This window comes from Geotrypetes seraphini, chromosome 4 (genome assembly GCF_902459505.1).
Source record: "Geotrypetes seraphini chromosome 4, aGeoSer1.1, whole genome shotgun sequence".
In the NCBI taxonomy this organism is placed as follows: domain Eukaryota; kingdom Metazoa; phylum Chordata; class Amphibia; order Gymnophiona; family Dermophiidae; genus Geotrypetes; species Geotrypetes seraphini.
In genome coordinates, this window is record NC_047087.1 from 298,217,001 (window position 1) to 298,236,833 (window position 19,833).

The 19,833-nt window shown below is 40.0% G+C and overlaps 1 protein-coding gene across 3 annotated transcripts in view; it reads right to left on the reverse strand.

The window, feature by feature from the left end:
• Positions 1 to 19,833, reverse strand: part of CFAP43 (cilia and flagella associated protein 43) — a 387,888-nt gene that overhangs the window by 233,642 nt on the left and 134,413 nt on the right. For all 3 annotated transcript variants that reach the window (XM_033942773.1, XM_033942772.1, XM_033942771.1), the window contains exons 14-15: positions 6,716 to 6,885; positions 5,906 to 6,052 (exon numbers count right to left, since the gene is read on the reverse strand). In XM_033942773.1, coding sequence (XP_033798664.1) covers positions 5,906 to 6,052; positions 6,716 to 6,885 — 317 coding nt within the window. The remainder of the gene's footprint in view (positions 1 to 5,905; positions 6,053 to 6,715; positions 6,886 to 19,833) is intronic.

Consider the following 19,833-nt stretch of genomic DNA (forward strand, 5'->3'; position numbering starts at 1 on the left):
TGTGGTGATCTCCATCTACTTCTCTAAGTATGCCAAAATCCTCCCTCCAATGTGTGGAGGCTCAGCCATCGGTCTGATGTCATAATTGTTTCTTTGGGTTGGAGGTAGAGAGGGCACCCAATGATTGTGGGCATAGCCCTAAAAAAGTCATACAGGACATCAGTCACATAGTCCATTCCAGTGATCAAAAATGGAAGAATTTTATGCATGATAGTGTCAGGATTGTGGCACAGCTTGGAGTGACAGGCTTTGCTGACAAAAGATGTTGCCGCAGCCACTTTCAAACCAGAGGCTGCAGAGTCAAAAAGCCTTTTGAGCACAAAATCTATTCTGCGGTCTTGGGCATCCTTCATCACCACACCACTTTCACTGCATCACCACACCACTTTCACTGGGGAGAGAGGAGTGCTTAGCAACTTGTGCCACCAGAGAATTCACCTTTCAGGAAACAAAAAGCTGATTAAAAGTATCCGCTATGAGATAGAGCTTAGTCATAAGCTTGGCCACTCACAAGGGGCCTTCCAGCACCTCCCAGTGAGCCATAAGCATCTTTGTGATGTCTGGATAGTCTGGAAAACAGGAAGACTGTGGTTTTGTGCTACTCATAAGGGAGCACTGCGCTACCGAGATCTGAGGAGTCTCTAATTTTAACTCCTGGAGGGATTCCAAGATCATCCCTATCAGTGCTGATGGTTTGAACAGCCTCCGCACAGTGGGATCCTCCCTAAGATCCAGACTAGCATCCCACAGATCTGGGTCCTGCAGCTCTGTAGAAGTTCTTGCCAGTGAAAGTAAAGGCATAAAAACAGAATCCTGATCTGTCGAGTCATTCGCAGGCAGACTATCCCCTGCACATGGCACTGTGATCTTGGGAAGAGAGACTCCTAGCGCTAGCAGGGCCATAAGACTAGACAGCTTCATGGGACCCTTGTTAATCAAATAAGCCTGAAACATAATATTAATAAATTCACCGGGAAATTTCATGCCCCTAAGGGGCAGAGGACCCCATGGTCCTTATTTTGAGTTTTTGTGGTATTTTGGCACCAAATCATGGCTGCGCTCCACCAGGGACACACTTGCGCTGTCCCCAGGCTCTAATTTAGACTTTTTGGATGGTTCTCGGATGGACTGGGCACCAGAACCTCCTGAAATGGAAGCTGTAAAATCTTACAGAGATCCTCTACCTCAACAAGCCTTGAAACCTGAACTGCCTGTTTCTTCTGACTGCCTCTCCGGCCCAAAGTCCTGGCTGGAGACTTCGACCCCCCCCTCCAGAGCCTACATGCGTAAAATGGGGGGAGGATCGCAGTCAGCCCCAATCCTGGAACCGCCTTAGATCCACGCAGCCTGTGCTCAAACCCACTAGTGGACTAACCTGGGGTGAGCTAAGCTCCCAAGGGAATAGTCCCCAAGCTCCTGAATGCAGCCAACCCCCTGGAAGCAGGCTTTCCACCTCAGAGTCTGCGGTCTTCCAGAGCTTTCCCCTAAAGGGATCCTCTGCAGCATGAAAACTAAATCACGAAAAGTAGAGGAAAAAATACTAAAGTTAAAGAAAAATAAACACGAGCAGAAAAGACTAGCTCCTACTGTCTCGCTTGTAGGAAGATAACTGGAAGCTGAAGGGCAGTCCAGAAGTAAGAGAGGAGGAGCAAAATTATGCAAATAAAGCTTCTTACAAGTGATCTCCCGAGATGGGATTGACTACCCGAGAGTTCAGGAATATAGTGGAGCTATACAAGAAATCAAAGTTATAAATACTGGACCATATTTCATTGTTTACACAGCATTTTGCTTTTCAGATAAAAAAGGAAATCAATAACTTTTGATAGGTGTAATTGGTTGTGGTTGTGCACATTACCAAACTTTCACTGAAATTGAAAATTGAAAGTGCTATTAAAACTAGTATCACATTCATTATAAGTTTACTTCTTACCAAAGAAGAAGTGCTTTACGTTTCAATAATGTTTTGTTTATTGAAAGCTTCTATACTGCTACTAATGATTGGGAAGTCATTCAGAGTGGTTTACAATACAAACTTAATGTACAACAAACAAAAGAAACCACCCTGAGTTAAAAAGGAAATTGCATTTAAATGTACTTGGAAATTAAGAAGATGGGCACCAGGTTCTTATTTTTTCTGTTCTTTGCCTCTTCCTCTTAATTCTCCTTCTGCCTACCTGCTGGTTGCAGCAGTGCTTGAGAGAACAGGAATAACATGAACAGCAGAGCGGGGGTCATTTTCTTAGGGCAATATTCAAAATATGAAAAAACAGTCTTACGATTCTTCTCTCTATCGCAATTGAGCAAGTTTTTTTTTATACAGAGCCAAGAACATCCTGAGACAAAATCACATGTTTTACACACCCTCTACTGCCACTGCCCTGATCACTCTGATGCGGCCATCACAGAAGGTGGGAAGTAATTTTTGGCCCATGCCTCCCTTGTGCCCTATGCGACTACACCCCCTGCACAACTCTTAGGATGGCCCTGCACAGGGCCATGTTAATAGAGCTTCCTTGAATCAGGGGATTGGGTCCCCTAAATGTTTCAGTTGAGTAACAAAGGGAGTTCCCCCTTTGAGTTCCACTTGAAGGAGGTGGGAGATAACCACTTCTTCCCTTCTACAAGGTAACAATAATAATAGAAAAAAAAAAGAAACAAAATGATAGCTAAGTATATGTATTAAAAAAGAGGCTTTCTTGGGGTTTAAAAAGTAAAACTAAACCTAAACAACAACAGAAAATAGACCCCAGATAGAAGTTTTGGAAGGCTTGTAGAAAAAAACTCATGATAGAAAAGAGAAATGTGGGTTTACTTTCATTTTTAGAATTGGAAAATTTAAGTTCTAAACTAGGATACTCAAAGAAATTTGGGGGGGGGGGGCTGGAGAAGTACCTTTGAGAAAAGTAGAATTTCCTCTGGCTGTCATTGGCGAACCTCCAAGAAATGGAAGCCACAGAAGGAGTGGGCTGAAAGAAGGACCTCATAGTATCAGTTCTCTTCCTAATGAGGTCATCAACTTCCTCCACTGTGTCCCCAAAAAGGTTATCACCTTGATTTTCAATATTAGACCCTCCTAATATATCTCCACTTTTTTCCTTATTTATCTCTAATTTGAAGGCAAATCAAGGGAGCTCTCTAAGAATTCTTTTGGTTTAGCTAGAGACACCCAAGAGCAGTTCAAATCAGACCCAGCAAAATACTTCTCATGAGAAGGCTGTGTCTGTGTCTGCTTTGGTCTACTTGACTTACATCCAAACTCCAAGCGAGAGCACCAAGGGACAAACCCTTTCCTGGACACCACAGGTGCTTCTTCCCCTGTCAATCTGAGTAAAGATATGCTCCATCATCTTCTACAAGAAAGCCTGAAGCTGATCTTTGCAGGCAAGCACCAGTAAAGTTAGGGTCAGCGTCATCGCAGTGATAGTCTGTGAAAGATAACGGAGCTGAACTGGCAGGGTGATTGGCACATTGGTCCAACTCAATGGAGGGGGAGCAGTTTATGTTTGTTTTATTAGAACTTGTTATATTGTTTCAGCATATGAAGGATCTAAGCGGTTTACAATACAAATATTTTATGACAGGAACTCCATTAAAAATAGGAAAATAAAGAGATAGAATACATATAGCATAATGTTATAAGAGTTAAAAAAAAAAAAAGGATTCTATACTGACCCAGTTCTCTCAGTGCCAGTACTTCTCAGGCACCAGCGGTGCTGATGCCCTGGAGCTTCTGTCAACATGCTCCAAAGAGGATCAGTGTTGGTGCTTCTTTGCCTTTACTCAATGCTCCGCCCTCCTCCCAGCCGGCTTGTTGGATGTAATTTGTAATTATTTCTCACCATTTCCAAAGGGTTCCTGATGAAGGGATGCTGAGTTACTGAAACCGGGCTTGGTTGAAACCGGCTAGAGGGGATCTTCAACTGTGGTGACTTTTTGGATTCCCTTTCCATCGTGCCTGTTGTTACTTTTAAAGAGGAAGCAGCCTTTGTCCTTCAAGCTAAGTTCAAACTCAACTTTATTTTGGGAGCTGGCTGGGGTGATTCCACTCGTGTAGCAATTAAATGATTTATCACTTATTTTTCACTTTTATTTTCACTATATTATTTATGCACACGTGAGGTATCCGATGATGGTGTGCTGGTAGGGGTTTGCTGCCCCAACCTAGTTGTTTTCTGCACTGGAGGTCTTTCCTCCGCTCGCAGACCCCCCACAATGAGGATACCCCGTTTCACAAAAAATCTTTACTGCCTCTTGTATAGCATCTTTTAAGTTCTTTTGGCAATTTTTCTTTGGAGATTTTTGTGTACTTTACTCAATGCATGACAGATAAAGACCCGAATGGTCCTTCCAATTTGCCCAACCTGATTCAATTTAAAATTTTTCTTCTTAGCTATTTCTGGGCAAGAATTCAAAGCTCTACCCAGTACTGTGCTTGGGTTTCCACTGTCGAAGGCTCTGTCAAATCTTACTCCAGCCTATCTACACCCTCCCAGCCATTGAAACCCTCCTTAGCCCATCCTCAACCAAAAGGCACAGCACAGAATCTACTTCATTTTCTTGTGTTACTTTGCCAGATAATCTCGGTCCTTCTCCAGGATTTTCTTCTGTGAACACAGAACAGAAGTATTTGTTTAGCACATTTGCTTTTTCCTCATCGCTCTCTACATATCGTTTCCCAGCATCTTTTAGTTTAGCAATTCCATTTTTCATCTTCCTCCTTTCACTAATATATCTGAAAAAATTTTTGTCTCCCTTTTTTACATTTTTAGCCATTTGTTTTTCCACCTGCACTTTCACCAGATATATCTCTCTCTTGGCTTTTTCATTTTAACCCAGTAGTCCTTTCTGCACTCCTCTTCTTGAGTTTTTTAAATATTTTCTTTAATATTTTCTTGGTCAAGTTTCTCACATTATGTCAATCAATAGGCTTCACACCATTCACATACGCTGATGACATTCAGCTACTCCATCCTCTAGATACAAATGACCCAACTGAAATCATAAGCATCAACCGTAAAATGGAAAAAATAAGTCAATGGTTTCAGGAAAACATGTTAGCCCTAAACATCACAAAATCCTCAACAATATTATTCCCATGCAAGGAAGGAATTAAATTACAATCCTCCATCTGCCTTCAAGCTACACCATTTCATATAACATCATCCTTGAAGTTCTTGGATGTCATCCTGGATAGCAAGCTTAGATTTCACCAACAGATAAGTTCCATTGTCCAAAAATGCTTCCTCAGATTACGACTGATATTCTCACTTTCCAAAGTACTCGACTCTTCTTCTTTGAATACTCTGATACACTTCCTTGTTATTTCTTGTCTGGATTATTGTAACACAACCAAAAAGAGATCAGATGCTTGCAACTTACACAAACCACAATAAAACTCATTAAAAATGCTAACAAATTCGACCATGTTACACCTCTCATAAAAGCATACTGACTCCCAATACCTCACAGAATAACTTACAAAATTTTGCTCTTAACATTCAAAACACGCAACACCAACTAGCCAGAATTCCTGAACAGTGTCTTAATTCCTTACATCCCTTCTAGAACACTCAGATCACACTCCCAAAACCTCCTAAACAAACCCTCAATCCGCATCCTTAGCACAACACGAACCTTATGTCTGTTCGTAATAGTGTCTGTCACCCTAATTCATTGTTTTAAACTTGTAGACCGCTTAGAAGCCCAATAAGCGGTATATCACATTTTAATTAAACTTGTAAACTTTGGGCTCCTTTTACAAAGGTGCGCTGATGTTTTTAGCGCACGCACCGGATTAGCATGCGCTATAGCACGCGCTACCCGAAAAACTACCGCCTGCTCAAGAGGAAGTGGTAGTGGCTAGTGCATAAACCACTAGCGCACCTTTGAGATGGACACTTACCATATCAGAGGAATAAAAAAAACACAGAATTCCATCCCGGGCTACTGTTGCCAGCCATTTGCGGTGGGGTGAAATGTGCAAGAATCCTGGTGCAAGCTGATTTCCTCGCACTTTACTCTCAGAAAACAGTTCTTCTCCAACACCTTCCTACACACAAATTGAGAAATAAAAAGTTTCAGTGCTGATGGTGAAAGATTCATTGCTTCACGATGTATAAATGCTGTCATTTTAAATCTCTATTTAGTTCATTTAGGCATGGTTTGTTATGGGTTTTTTTCTACACAGAGAGGTGGATATTTAAAAGTTTGTTTGGCTAGCCTTTTTGATTTAGCTGGAAACTCATCAGAATTCAATACACATTTTCTATTTGCCAGATAAAATTTGTCTAGACACAGGAGCTAGCTCTGTGGGTTCTAAGCACCACTATTACTGAGCAAACTCCTTCACTGTGTCCATAGAGAAAAAATTTGTATTATATTTAGCACACCTGAGTAGATGTAACAGAATATCAGCTGCACCTGGAAGACTTTCAGTGGCTGCTGAATGTCCAGATATTCAACACTGATAACTGAGTAGAGCCCAGTCCTGAATATCAGGGTACAGAAAAACTGCAATGACCAGTGTTTTAAAAAAACAATGCCTACCATGGGTTAAACATTACCCCATATATTTTTTAACCTTGTATAATTACATAGCACTACACAGTATTATGTTACCCCTTCTAATGTACATTTTAAAACAGCCCCCTCTTAGCTAGTGGTACTACAATGCAGGCTTGACTTGCATTAAGGAGATCAGAGAATTAATTACCTGTGTGAGTATATACTTGGAAATAAAAGGTATAGAGCTGCAATAGCCATACACTATGTGGCTTTCAGTTCCCAGAACTGCACAGGAAAGTGAGCTTTCCAGGTCATAACAGTGTTTCAGAATGGTATTTTCCTTTAGCAGCCCTTTTCCATCTGTGTATTTAGTAGGGTCTGGTATATTGGGAGGAGACAATCAAAAAAACAGATTCTGTGAGAGTTATGCAAAAGCTTAAAATATCAGAAAATGATTTAATGCAAAACAGGATAGTGAAAACTATAAGTGGTCATCTCTGGGAATAAGTGACTAAAATTAACAGGTACTGTACAAAACATGAGATTTAATGAATTCTATTAGAGCAAACAATTTGTAATACAATAATCCAAAACCCATACTTTTATGTGAAAAAATAAAATAGTTACTAAAGTTCAAACCGTAACTTTTCCAAACTGCTTATGGACCCATGACATGAAAAATCACATATGATCACATATGAACTGCATATTTTTATGTTAATCATTTTACATCGGGAAAGGCAGGAAGATTAAAGCAGGGTATCGTGAAAGCATCATTGCATGTTCACTGGTCATGAAAACATTAAGGAGAAAAGGACAAAATCTGCACAGTACATTAGTGCATTATGAAGGTGATTTTCAAACTGCACACACCGGGGGTAAGGGACACATGCACTTTTAAATGCTGTGCTCTCTTCTGTAAAAGGACAACAATCTTCAATGGTTTATACTTTGCAGGTGAAGGCATAGTCTGGGCAGAGTGCACAGCTACATGTGTAAATTATAAAAGTCCTCGTATATTCTTTAACAATCTAGGGCAGTGTTTTTCAACCTTTTTACACCTAGGGTCCGGCAGAAATAAAAGAATTATTCTGTGGACCGGCATCGGTCCGTGGAACGGCGGTTGAAGAACACGGGGCTAAGTCGTGGGCCAGACCCCGCCCATCCCTACCCAATCTCCACTCCAGACCCCGCCCCCATAATAGTACTAATTGCAACTTGCACGTCCCGTGTCTCATCTGGAAGCCTTCCCTCTGACGTTGCAACGTTACAGAGAAGGCTTCCGGTTCAGGCGCAGGACGCCCATAAGAGCCGCTGCCCGTGGCTTTGTGCATTGAATCAGTTAGGAAGAGGGAGCTGGCTCGAAGATAACGCCGCATCGATCGCACCGTGGACCAGCGGTTGAATAGCACTGTTTTGGGCCTGATGCACGTGCTGGCCTTGTGGACCGGCAGGAAATTTCTGTGGACAGGCACTGGTCCATGAACCAGTGGTTGAAGAACACTGATCTAGGGAGCAGGGTTATCCATGTGAGCTACTGTTAAGATGGGTCATTTGAGCATATGCTCCAATCTTATGCAATGAGACCTAATTACTAAACTGGGGCTAACCGTAAAACAACACATCTTAACAGCAGCCCACACCGATAACATTTCCTCCTAGGTGTGAACATCTGCATCAGCTTTATTGCTGGTGTAAACGCTCACATCTAAATTACAGACATGTATTTGATTGGTTACACTGGTATTTTATAAAGAAAAGTAGGCACCAAATAGGTACATTCGTGTTGCCTAAAAATGGGAGCCCCTATATAGTATTACCCTTGTTGTTACAAAGTTTGTAAGTATTTTTTACCTATTGTTACACAAGTTTTTAAAATGAAATGAATACACATGCTTTCATTTTGAAAACTGCTTAGGGGAAAGTTAGACCATGATATTTGTATCTACTTTATCTCTGGATACTTTTTCTGACTAAAGAACATCCGTATGGTTTTGAAAATACTAATTAGGTATGCTTTAGCAGCAATATCTGCCCTAGCACTGTCATAATCCCATCTCCTGACACACGTCAACTGAATGTAGAATGTTTTGTTCCATGCGGTGTAATCTTATACAACAAACTGAGAAAACTGCCATCTAATTCACTATTATGCTAAATAATCTACCTCTGAGATTGTTAGTGAGTAAACCTAGGCTGAACACATGGCTTGGAAAGCCCATACTTGAGGCCACTACATACACGGACTTTAGAAAATCCCTGAAAACTCGATTATTTAACAAATTCTAAATTCCTATACCCAACTCTTCCTCGCCATGACCCTTCCACCTTGCCCCCTAATTCCAAGGCCCGAAACTAATTATACTTTCCACCTTGAATTTCATGTACTGACATAATGTATCTTTATTGTAACCCACCTGCACCCCATGTACTGACAAAACGTATCTTTATTGTAACCCATGTACTGACTAAATGTATCTTTATGGTAACCCTTACACTGACAAAATGCACCTTGATAATAAACCACTTGTATTGTAACCCACTTGCATCCCATGTACTGACAAAATATATCTTTACTGTAACCCATTTGTATCCCTTGTACTGACAAAATGAATTTTTAATGTAAACCACTTGCATCCCATGTACTGACTAAATGTATCTTTATTGTAAACTGCTTCGAACATCATGGTATAGCGGTATATAAGAAATAAATTATTATTATTATTATTTCGATAATTTTACCACTGAAATTTTAAACCAGATATCTTCTATTATGACTCAGATAGAACAGTGGACAATTAATTTCAAACTGAAACTCAATATGGAAAAGACCAAACTTTTCTTGGCTAGTCCCAACGACAAAATAACAAACTCATTGTGTCATCTTAATGGTCATGACTACCCGATTATTAAATCTATCAAAATTCTGGGAGTCACACTAGACCGACATGTAACACTAGCAGAACACACAAACTTAGTGGTACAAAAATGCTTTTTTACATTGTGGAAATTAAGAACCATAAAAAAATATTTTGATCCTTTATCGTTCAGACTATTGGTGCAGGCATTAGTTTTATCTATTTTAGACTATTGTAACATCATCTATTTAGGAGCACCCAAAAAAATTCTAAGGAAATTAAGGATAATTCAGAATACAGCTGTTCGATTGATTTTTGGTTTAAAAAAGAACGACCATAATAGTCCATATTATCGTTTACTTCATTGGCTGCCTTTGGAGGCAAGAGTATTACTCAAATTTTCCTGTATCTGCTTTAAGCTGATATCAGGATTGTCTCCAGCTTACCTTTTTCCTCATTTTCTGTTGCATAGACCATCAAGAGAAACTAGAAACTTCTACTTATTTGTTTATCCAAAAATTAATGGGTGTAGATATAAGACCTTCTTAGATAGGACTCTAGCATTTCAAGCTGGTAGGCAACAATCTTGATTAGGTAAATGTTTTCAGCAAGCTATGTTATCCTATTGCAGTTTTCAGAAATTAATTAAGACCACTTTGTTCGATAAGTTTATTACTTAGTGAGTTTTATTACTAAAATTCTATTTTACACATATTTGTATTTTTTACTGTATTATTGTATTTTACTGATTGTCCAGCTCTTTTTAGTGTAAACTGCCTAGAACTTTTGGTTATCTTTTATAATAAAACCCTAAGCGGCGCATGCGCACTCCTACCTGCTTGTTCCGTATGTCTGTGGCAGGCAGGAGAGCGCATGCAGCCGACTAAGGAGACGCACCTGTTCAATTTATTAAGAGCGATACCGTTTCTCCTGCACATACCGGCAGAAACCTCCCTCCAGCGTTGTTAGCCGCAGCACGCTAAACAGGCTGCTTCGCGGCTTTCTCCTGCCACTGAGTCCCTCTGCCATGTCAGTGATGCGGCAGAGGGACTCAACGGCAGGAGAAAGCTGCGAAGCAGCCTGTTTAGCATGCTGCGGCTAACAACGCTGGAGGGGGGTTTGTTATTTAGGTCATCTCGCTGGGAGGGTCGCATTGGAAGGAGAGATAGCAGAGTCAGCGGGGGTTGGGCTGGGAGGGGAGAGAAGCGGTCTGCCTCGGGTGCTTCAAGGCCTGGCTTCTTCGGGCAGCAGCAGCGTTTACAATTCGCTGCTGTTGCCGGCTTAAGGCCTTCCTCTCCTGTTTTCATGTTCCTGTTTTCATGAAGACAAGACCTGCCAGAGAGGAAGACCTGAAGCCAGCAACAGCAATGAATTGTGAATGCTGCTGCTGCTGCCTGATGAAGTTCAAGGAGGAAAGGGAGCAGAGGGGAAGAGAATGGCTTGGAGGGAAGAAGAGATGGCAGGGCATGGAAGGAGGAAGGTATGCCAGACCAAGGGAAAAGGAAGGGGGAAAGGAAGGAGGAGATGCCATATGGAACAGAGAGAGAGAGAGGGCAGACACTGGATGAAAAGAGAAGAGAGGGCAGTGAATGGAAGGGGCAAGACAGAGGGTGAACAGTAGATGGAAGGGGTAGAGAGAGGGAGACAGACACTGAATGGAAGTGTGGAGGACAGGGGGAACAGCCCTTGGAAGGAAGTGGGGAGGAGAAAGAAAAAAGGCCACATGCAGGATTGAGGGAAGATGATAGAGTTAGAAATAAAGATAGACAGACAGGGAGCCAGGGAGAGACACAGACAGAAAGAATGACAGCGTCCAAGGACAGAGAGACAAATAAAAAAAAAAACCAGACAGACATCTACTCTAGCACCCGTTAATGTAAAGGGCTAAAACACTAGTGGTGGTATAAAAGAATAAAGTTGTTATTATTATTTTAACATACTTAAGAATAACAGTCAGTCAATCCATCAAGTGACATCATTTTCACTTTTTCGTAAATGTTTAAAAGCATAAACCTGTTTCTTACTTAAAAAAACCAAAAAAATAAACCCTTCTCTTTCCTCTGTTAAATCTTTTTTTTAAATAAATCTTTATTCGTTTTCAAAAATTACAACAAATGTATAACAATCCATCAGAAATATATTAATTAATCACTTGACAATCTTATTTGTAATTTTCCAAATACATAAATATAAACGAATCCCACCCCTCCCTCCCATATACTAATAATTAACAATTATCAATTATTATCATTCATACTCCCACCCTCCCTCTATCTTTTCCAATACTGAGGTGTTTAAGATGTCTGATCATTAGAATAAATAATCAATGGCCCCAAAATCTTTTTAAACTTATTATAATTACCTTGTTGTATAGCAAGCACCCTTTCCATTTTACAAATATGGCATACTGAATTCCACCAAAAAGTATAATTTAGTTTAGTATAATCTTTCCAATTTCCTGTAATCTGCTGCGTCATGACGTGAGTAGCAGCGAGGAGATTGCTTCAATCAACGTCAGACTTTGCGGAAATAATGGCGTACAACAAGGAAGGAAAAGATTTTGAATAAACTTTGGAAATTTAAAGTTGAACAGTTTTGCAGAGTCATTTTAGCTACCATTGATGGCACAGATGAGCGTATGGATGTTATTCTAGTCGGTGATGGGGAAGTTCGGAAGAAGAAGTGACAGCACATAAATATGCCGCAGACAGGGAAAAAGCAGGTTGCCTCTGTTAAATCTTATTTCCTCTTCTTCATAGGAATAAGGGTAAAACTTATAGTCCCACCCACTCCAGGGATCACTGCTCATATATAGAGAACCAAATAATCAGGAATACTCAAATCAAGTCACTTCATAACCAATCAAGATGACCTTTATTCTATACAATCACTGTGGTGCTTTAATTCCAAGACACACTATTTGGAGACTTAAGGCTTGCCCCATCTGTCTTCAACTTGCTAGTACTAAGGAGGAGCTCTTCAAACTTAACCAGGAATTGAATATAATTAAAGCAGCTTCCATCACTCCACAAAATCATACCAACTTACCACCTCTACCTCAAAGAATAAAACAGCCCAGGAATAAATGGGTCACAGTAGACTCAGGAAGACTGCGACATGTAACACAGAAACATCCACCTTCACTAATATTACCTCTACAGAATTCCTTCGCTCCACTAGTGCACTGTGATACTCAAGAAAACAGAAGGGAGGAGGGACTGGAACCAATGAAGGTAACTCAAGAGAACAAGCGCACCCTAAGCACAAATAAAAAAGCCAAAAATAGAAAACTATTACTGTTGGGGGATTCCATTATCAGAGGCATTAACCTTGGAACACAAAGCGAGGAGACCAAAATAGTGAAATGTCTTCCAGGATCCTCAGCTACCAGGAGTTCCAGGCAAATACGGACTATAATTAAGGAAGAAACTAAGGATTTTAACACTGATGTTGTTATCCATCTGGGAACAAATGATCTGGCCAACAGCTCCACACTTGCAGCACAGAAAGCTTTTCGGGAGCTTGGTGAGGACTTGAAACTTTTTGTAAAGACTAGCTTTTTCTGAAATACTGCCTACATATGGAAAGGGAGAGCAATGAGTAAACAACACAGAGGACTTTAATAGGTGGCTCAAAGCCTGGTGTCATCAAGAAGGCTTCAGGTACATAGGAGGATGGGGAAATACATGGAAAGACAAGAAGCTATATTGCACAGATGGGCTACATATTACTACAGCAGGAAAAAGAAACCTTGCGGAGAAATTTAGACAATATTTTTCTAGGCATTTAAACTAGAAGGTGGGGGTGGAGTATGTACGAAGGACAATTATAGAGACCACCCCCGGCAAAAGAAAAGATGTGATAGTAGTAAAGATTGCAACGTAAACAATATCAGCAACTCATTTCATAGTATTGCAACGGAAAGTGAAACGAAACAAAAATCTATACAAAAAAGGAGATTACCGCGGAAAAATAGCTGGAAAGCGATGACCACAAATGCTCGCAGTCTAAGCAACAAAGTTCATGATCTGCAAGCCCTGATATTAGAGGCAGATCTAGATATTGTCGCTATCACAGAGACATGGTTCAGTGAATCACATGGATGGGATGCAAACATACCGGGATATAATCTTTTTAGGAAGGACAGAGATGGTCAAAAAGGTGGAGGAGTAGCGCTCTATGTAAAGATCAATATCCAAGTGACCGAAATGCAAGGGACCTGGGGAGAGGAAGAAGCGATATGGATCGCTCTGAAAAGAGAAGATGGAACTTCTATCTACGTGGGTGTAGTCTACAGGCCTCCGACTCAATTGCAGCAAATTGATAAGAATCTGATTGTGGATATCCAAAAGTTTTGAAGGAAAGAGGAGGTGCTGCTGTTGGGAGATTTCAACCTGCCGGATGCGGACTGGAATGTTCCGCCTGCAGAACCGGAAAGAAGTAGGGAGATTGTGGATGCCTTTCAAGAGGCTCTGCTCAGACAAATGGTGACAGAACCCACGAGGGAAAAAGCGATATTGGATCTGTTCCTCACAAATGGAGAAAGTATCTCTAATGTTCGAGTGGGTGTTCACCTGGGAAGCAGCGATCATCAAACGGTTTGGTTTGATATAACGGCTAAAGTGGAGAGCGGCCACACAATACTCAAAGTCCTAGATTTTAAACGTACGGACTTTAATGAAATGGGAGAGTACCTGAAGAAAGAGCTGTTAGGATAGGAGGACATAAGAGAAGTGGAAAGACAGTGGTCTAAGCTGAAAGGAGCGATAAAAATGGCTACGGACCTTTATGTGAAGAAAATAAATCAAAACAAGAGAAAAAGGAAGCCAATATGGTTCTCCAAACAAGTGGCGGAGAAAATAAAGACGAAAGAGTTGGCGTTCATGAAATATAAAAAAAACCCCAAGAAGAGGAGTGCAGAAAGGACTACAGGGTGAAACTGAAAGAAGCCAAGCACAGGCGGAAGAACAGATGGCTAAAAATTTAAAAAAGGGAGACAAAAATTTTTTCAGATATATTAGTGAAAGGAGGAAGATGAAAAATGGAATTGCTAAACTAAAAGATGCTGGGAACTGTTATGTGGAGAGTGATGAGGAAAAAGCAAATGTGCTAAACAAATACTTCTGTTCTATGTTCACAGAAGAAAATCCTGGAGAAGGACCGAGATTGTCTGGCAAAGTTACATAAGAAAATGGAGGGTTGAAGTTAGGACCCAAAGTGGTGAACTGGGTTAGAAACTGGTTGTCGGACAGACACCAGAGGGTGGTAGTTAATGGAAGTCTTTCGGAGGAAGGAAAGGTGAGTAGTAGAGTCCCTCAGGGTTCGGTGCTGGGGCCGTTCAATAAGTTTGTGAGTGACATTGCTGAAGGGTTAGAAGGAAAAGTGTGCCTTTTTCCAGATGATACCAAGATGTGTAACAGAGTAGACACCGAAGAAGGAATAGAAAATATGAAAAAGGATCTGCAAAAGTTAGAGGAATGGTCTAATGCCTGGTAACTAAAATTCAATGCAAAGAAATGCAGAGTAATGCATTTGGAGATTAATAACTGGAAGGAACCATATATGCTGGGAGGTGAGAAGCTGATACGGGGAGAGGGATCTTGGGGTGATAGTGTCCAAAGATCTAAAGGTGAAAAAACAGTGTGAGAAGGCGATGGCTGCTGCCAGAAGGATGCTGGGCTGTATAAAGAGAGGCGTAGCCAGTAGAAGGAAGAAGGTGTTGATGCCCCTGTACAGGTCATTGGTGAGGCCCCACTTGGAGTATTGTGTTCAGTTTTGGAGACCGTATCTGGCGAAGGATGTAAGAAGACTTGAAGCGGTCCAGAGGAGGGCGACGAAAATGATAGGAGGCTTGCGCCAGAAGACGTATGAGAAGAGACTGGAAGCCCTGAATATGTATACCCAAGAGGAAAGGAAGGACAGGGGAGATATAATTCAGACGTTCAAATACTTGAAGGGTATTGATGTAGAACAAAATCTTTTCCAGAGAAAGAAAAATGGTAAAACCAGAGGACATAATTTGAGGTTGAGGTGTGGTAGATTCAAGAGCAATGTTAGGAAATTCTACTTTATGGAGAGGGTGCTGGATGCCTGGAATATGCTTCCAAGAGAGGTGATGGAGAGGAAAACAGTGACTGAGTTCAAAGAAGCGTGGGATGAACAAAGAGGATGTAGAATCAGAAAATAATAATAAATATTGAACTAAGGCCAGTACTGGGAAGATTTACACAGTCTGTATATGGCCGTTTGGGGGAGGATGGGCTGGAGAGGGCTTCAATGGCTGGGAGGGTGTAGATGGGCTGGAGTAGATTTTGACGGAGATTTCGGCAGTTGGAACCCAAGCACAGTACCGGGGAGAGCTTTGGATTCTTGCCCAGAAATAGCTAAGAATAAAAAATTTAAAAAATTTAAATTGAATCAGGTTGGGCAGACTGGATGGACCATTTGGGTCTTTATCTGCCGTCATCTACTATGTTACATAATATGGGATCTGGGTTATTCTTCCCAATGTGCATCACTTTGCATTTGTCCACATTAAATTTTATCTGCCATTTGGATGCCCAGTCTTCCAGTTTCCTAAGGTCTGCCTGCGATTTTCCCAGTCTGCATGCATTGTAAAAACTTTGAACAGTTTAGTGTCATCTGCAAATTTAATCACCTCACTCATCATTCCAATTTCCAGATCATTTATAAATATGTTAAATAGCATGGGTCCCAGTACAAATCCCTGCGGCACTCCACTGTTCACTCTTCTCCATTGAGAAAAATGGCCATTTAACTCTACCCTCTGTTTTCTGTCTAAAAACCAATTCCTAATCTACAACAAAGCATAAGCTATGATTGCAGGTACTGTGTTTCTCTAAGGGAGGAAACGGTAGAAACATAAAGCTGACACTAGCAAATAAGTGATGCAAGTCAGTAGTGGAGGAGCGGAAGATATTCTTAGGGTTGAAAACAACAGGATTACAGAATTACATTCCAAGGCTGCATCAAATAACTGAATCATCTAAGGTGACACTGTTAGTTCACCCTTTCTACCTTGTATCCAAAAGAAAGTGTAACGTTTGTTCTGGGTTTAAGAACAAACGTTACACTTTCTTTTGGATACAAGGTAGAAAGGGTGAACTAACAGTGTCACCTTAGATGATTCAGTGATATTTCCTTGTAAAAATAACAGATTTGTATACTAGCCAGATATACCAAATGCATCAAATAACTGCCATATGAAGTTGTCGAGGTCAGTTGCCAAGTGCTTTGTTTATAATCGTGAAGAAGCATAATATGTGCAGAATGTCACAATCCACTCTGGACACCTGAAGCATACAGGTTTTTTATCTGCCAACATTTACTAAGTTACTGTAATAACCACTACTGAGTAACACTGAGAAGGATGATTTAAAAGAAGCATTTCTACATGTAAAGCACTGCTTTAAGCACAAATTTTATAACGCTGCCTACCCAGTAATTTGATCCAGACTGTTTGGAGGTGTTCTCAGTTGCAGGGGAAAGGAGAGGTTAGCATTTGCATGGCTACTTTAAAAAATATCCTTTTATATGGTCAAAATAGCCTGGAAAATTTGTATGCACCAAAGAGCAGCGCTAAGGGTCATAGTTATTCATGTGGTTTACCATTAAGATGTGCTTTTTAGCACAGATCTATGAGTATTTTATGCAGTGAGACCTGGATATTAATAACTGGCATTAACAGTAAAATATAGCAATCCTCTTATGAATTTGTCTGTTTGAGACTTTACAATAAAATCCAATGGCTCTCACAGGTGTTTTAATCCACTTCTTATTTATTTCAACGCTCAAAATAAAAAATTAACAGTAAAATAACACCTCTTAACAGCAGCTCACCTTGATAACTTCCCCCATTAATATAAGCACATAAATTCCCAGGATATTTTACAAAGTCGAAGTATTTGCATACTTTGTCAATCTGGACATTTGCTGAAGTGCACACAGAGAAAGCTATATGCAGACAGTTATAAAATTTGCCCCTCACTGGAGTCTAGCACCTGAATTAAGACTTGAGCATTTATGGGTTCATTTACTAAGCTGCACCTAATGTGTTTTAACAGCCAAAGTTAAGCCACAGGAAGTGCAAAACCTCTGTGGTAACTGTTGGGGGTACTCCCAGCACTTTGGGAAAGGTAGCCATACAGTTAATGCATCAGCACAACCAATAGCATGTGGGATGTGATAGCTATACCTATAGCTAACTATATTGCATTATCTGCCACATTTACAGTTACAACAGCAGCTGAAAATAGGTCCTTAATTTTAAGTTCCTAAAACTGAGACTTCTAAATTTAGGCCTGTTATTTACTTTCTTTAATTTTCGAATCCTAAGATGTTTTTTTAATATGATCTGATTCTTCCCCTGGCGTCACCCAGTTTTTACGTATCTAATTTAGGAAAACCAGGCACTTAAATTTTGGAACTCAAATAAGGAAAACTGTAAATTTTCCAGATCTAGATATCTAGCTCCTTAAAGTAGATGATTAGATATTTTAAACATCTATCTCAAGATAGGCTCTGCTAGATGGATCAATTTAACAACAAATTATTGACTAGATTTAGTAAAATGTGCTACTGCATTAACATGCACTAATGCAATTAACACAACTTTTTTTTTTTAATAATCTTTATTCATTTTAAAATAATTTCAATAAGTGAAGAACAGTAAATAAAACATTTACACTATAGACATCACTTAAAATATTACAAGATTCTTACAGATCAATAACCCCCCCCACCCAAATTATTCTTTATCATTCAGTATCTATAAATTTATCATAATTCCGTAATTCACTACATATTTTAAATATAAAATTACACATTTACCCACTTAGACATATTTTAAATTTTATAAACCACCCTTCCCCCCATCCATAATAATAATTGATTATAACCCTTATATTCCTTCCACCCTCCACCCTCCCTCCCTGGAGTGCAATTCTTCTAACAACAAGAATGTATAATTATATTAAATCTACAAAAGACGTCAAAGGACCCCATATTAGATTAAAGTTTTTAAAGTTCCTTAACTGATTAGCTCTCATTAACATTAAGTCCTATTGATTATAATGAGACCCATGATAAGTGGATAGTTTGTTGGAATTACTGAAGTTTGAAGTTTGATTTAGGGCTTTATGGTTACATTTCTATGTATTTTAGGCTCCTAGCTGAAATGTGATTATAATTATTGATAATAAATATCAATATTGACCAAACAACATTTAAACATGCTTCAGGATTGCCGCAGAAATAATTTGCCTGGACAAAATTTAGCTGATCAGCAAAGGGATGGGGTTAGGGGGGAAATTGAAAAATGGAAGGTTTATCTGGCCAGACAAAATCTTTCGGTATCAACACCTTTATTTCAATTTGGTATAGGAGATAGAAAGCCCAAAGAGCTATGGAGTAACATCAAAACCATAATTAGTGAAGAAGCTAATTTTAAAAAACCCAAACACTCCAGAAGAGAAAGAAAGCCAAGAAATCACTTTGGATTGCAAAAGAAACCAGAAAAGTGGAAGAATAAAGAAAACAAGCAAAACTTTTCAGTGACAGAGAAAAAGTATCACAAATGAATCAGGTGTTTCAATGTCAAGTATGGCAAGACAAAGAACAATATCTGAACGATATTTGTCAGAAAACTGAATCAGAACATGTAAATGGAAAAAAACAGATTAAGAGGTTAAGAGATTGTGATGGAAATTCCAGCTTTGATTGGGGATGCTTAAAGATGCCAATGGAATGATACTAACTGCCTCTTTTACAAAGCCGTGCTAGCGGCTGCCGTGCGGCAACAGCCCCAAAGCCTTTTAAATCTCTATGGCAGGGTCTCCAAAGTTCATCCTTGAGGGCCGAATCCAGTCAGGTTTTCAGGATTTCCCCAATGAATATGCATGAGATCTATGTGCATGCACTGCTTTCAATGCATATTCATTGGGGGAAATCCTGAAAACTCAACTGGATTTGGCCCTCAAAGAAGGCCTTTGGAGACCCCTGCTCTATGAGCTTAGGGGCTGTTAGCGCAGGGCAGCCGCTAGTGCGGCTTTGTATAAGAGGCCCTAAATGATCCAGAAAGCATTAAAAAGAGATGGAAAAAATATACAAAAAATCTATACAAAAAAAGGCAATGAGGATAACATTGGGGAAATTGAACTGGAAACTGACCCTAAAGAAGAACCAGATATTTTAAAAGAAGAAGTCATAGCAGCAATTAAAGCTTTATAAAAAAACAAGTCACCTGGTATCAACGGCATTCCAATTGAATTAATCAAAGGCTCACAGGGTGCTATCATGACTCTCACTTGACTATGTCAACAGATTTGGAAGGAAAAAACATGACAAACCAATTGGAGAAGGTGATGCCATGGACTGTAACAACTACAGAACGATTGCATTAATTCCATACGCCAGCAAAATATTGCTGAAAATAATACAATGAAGGCTA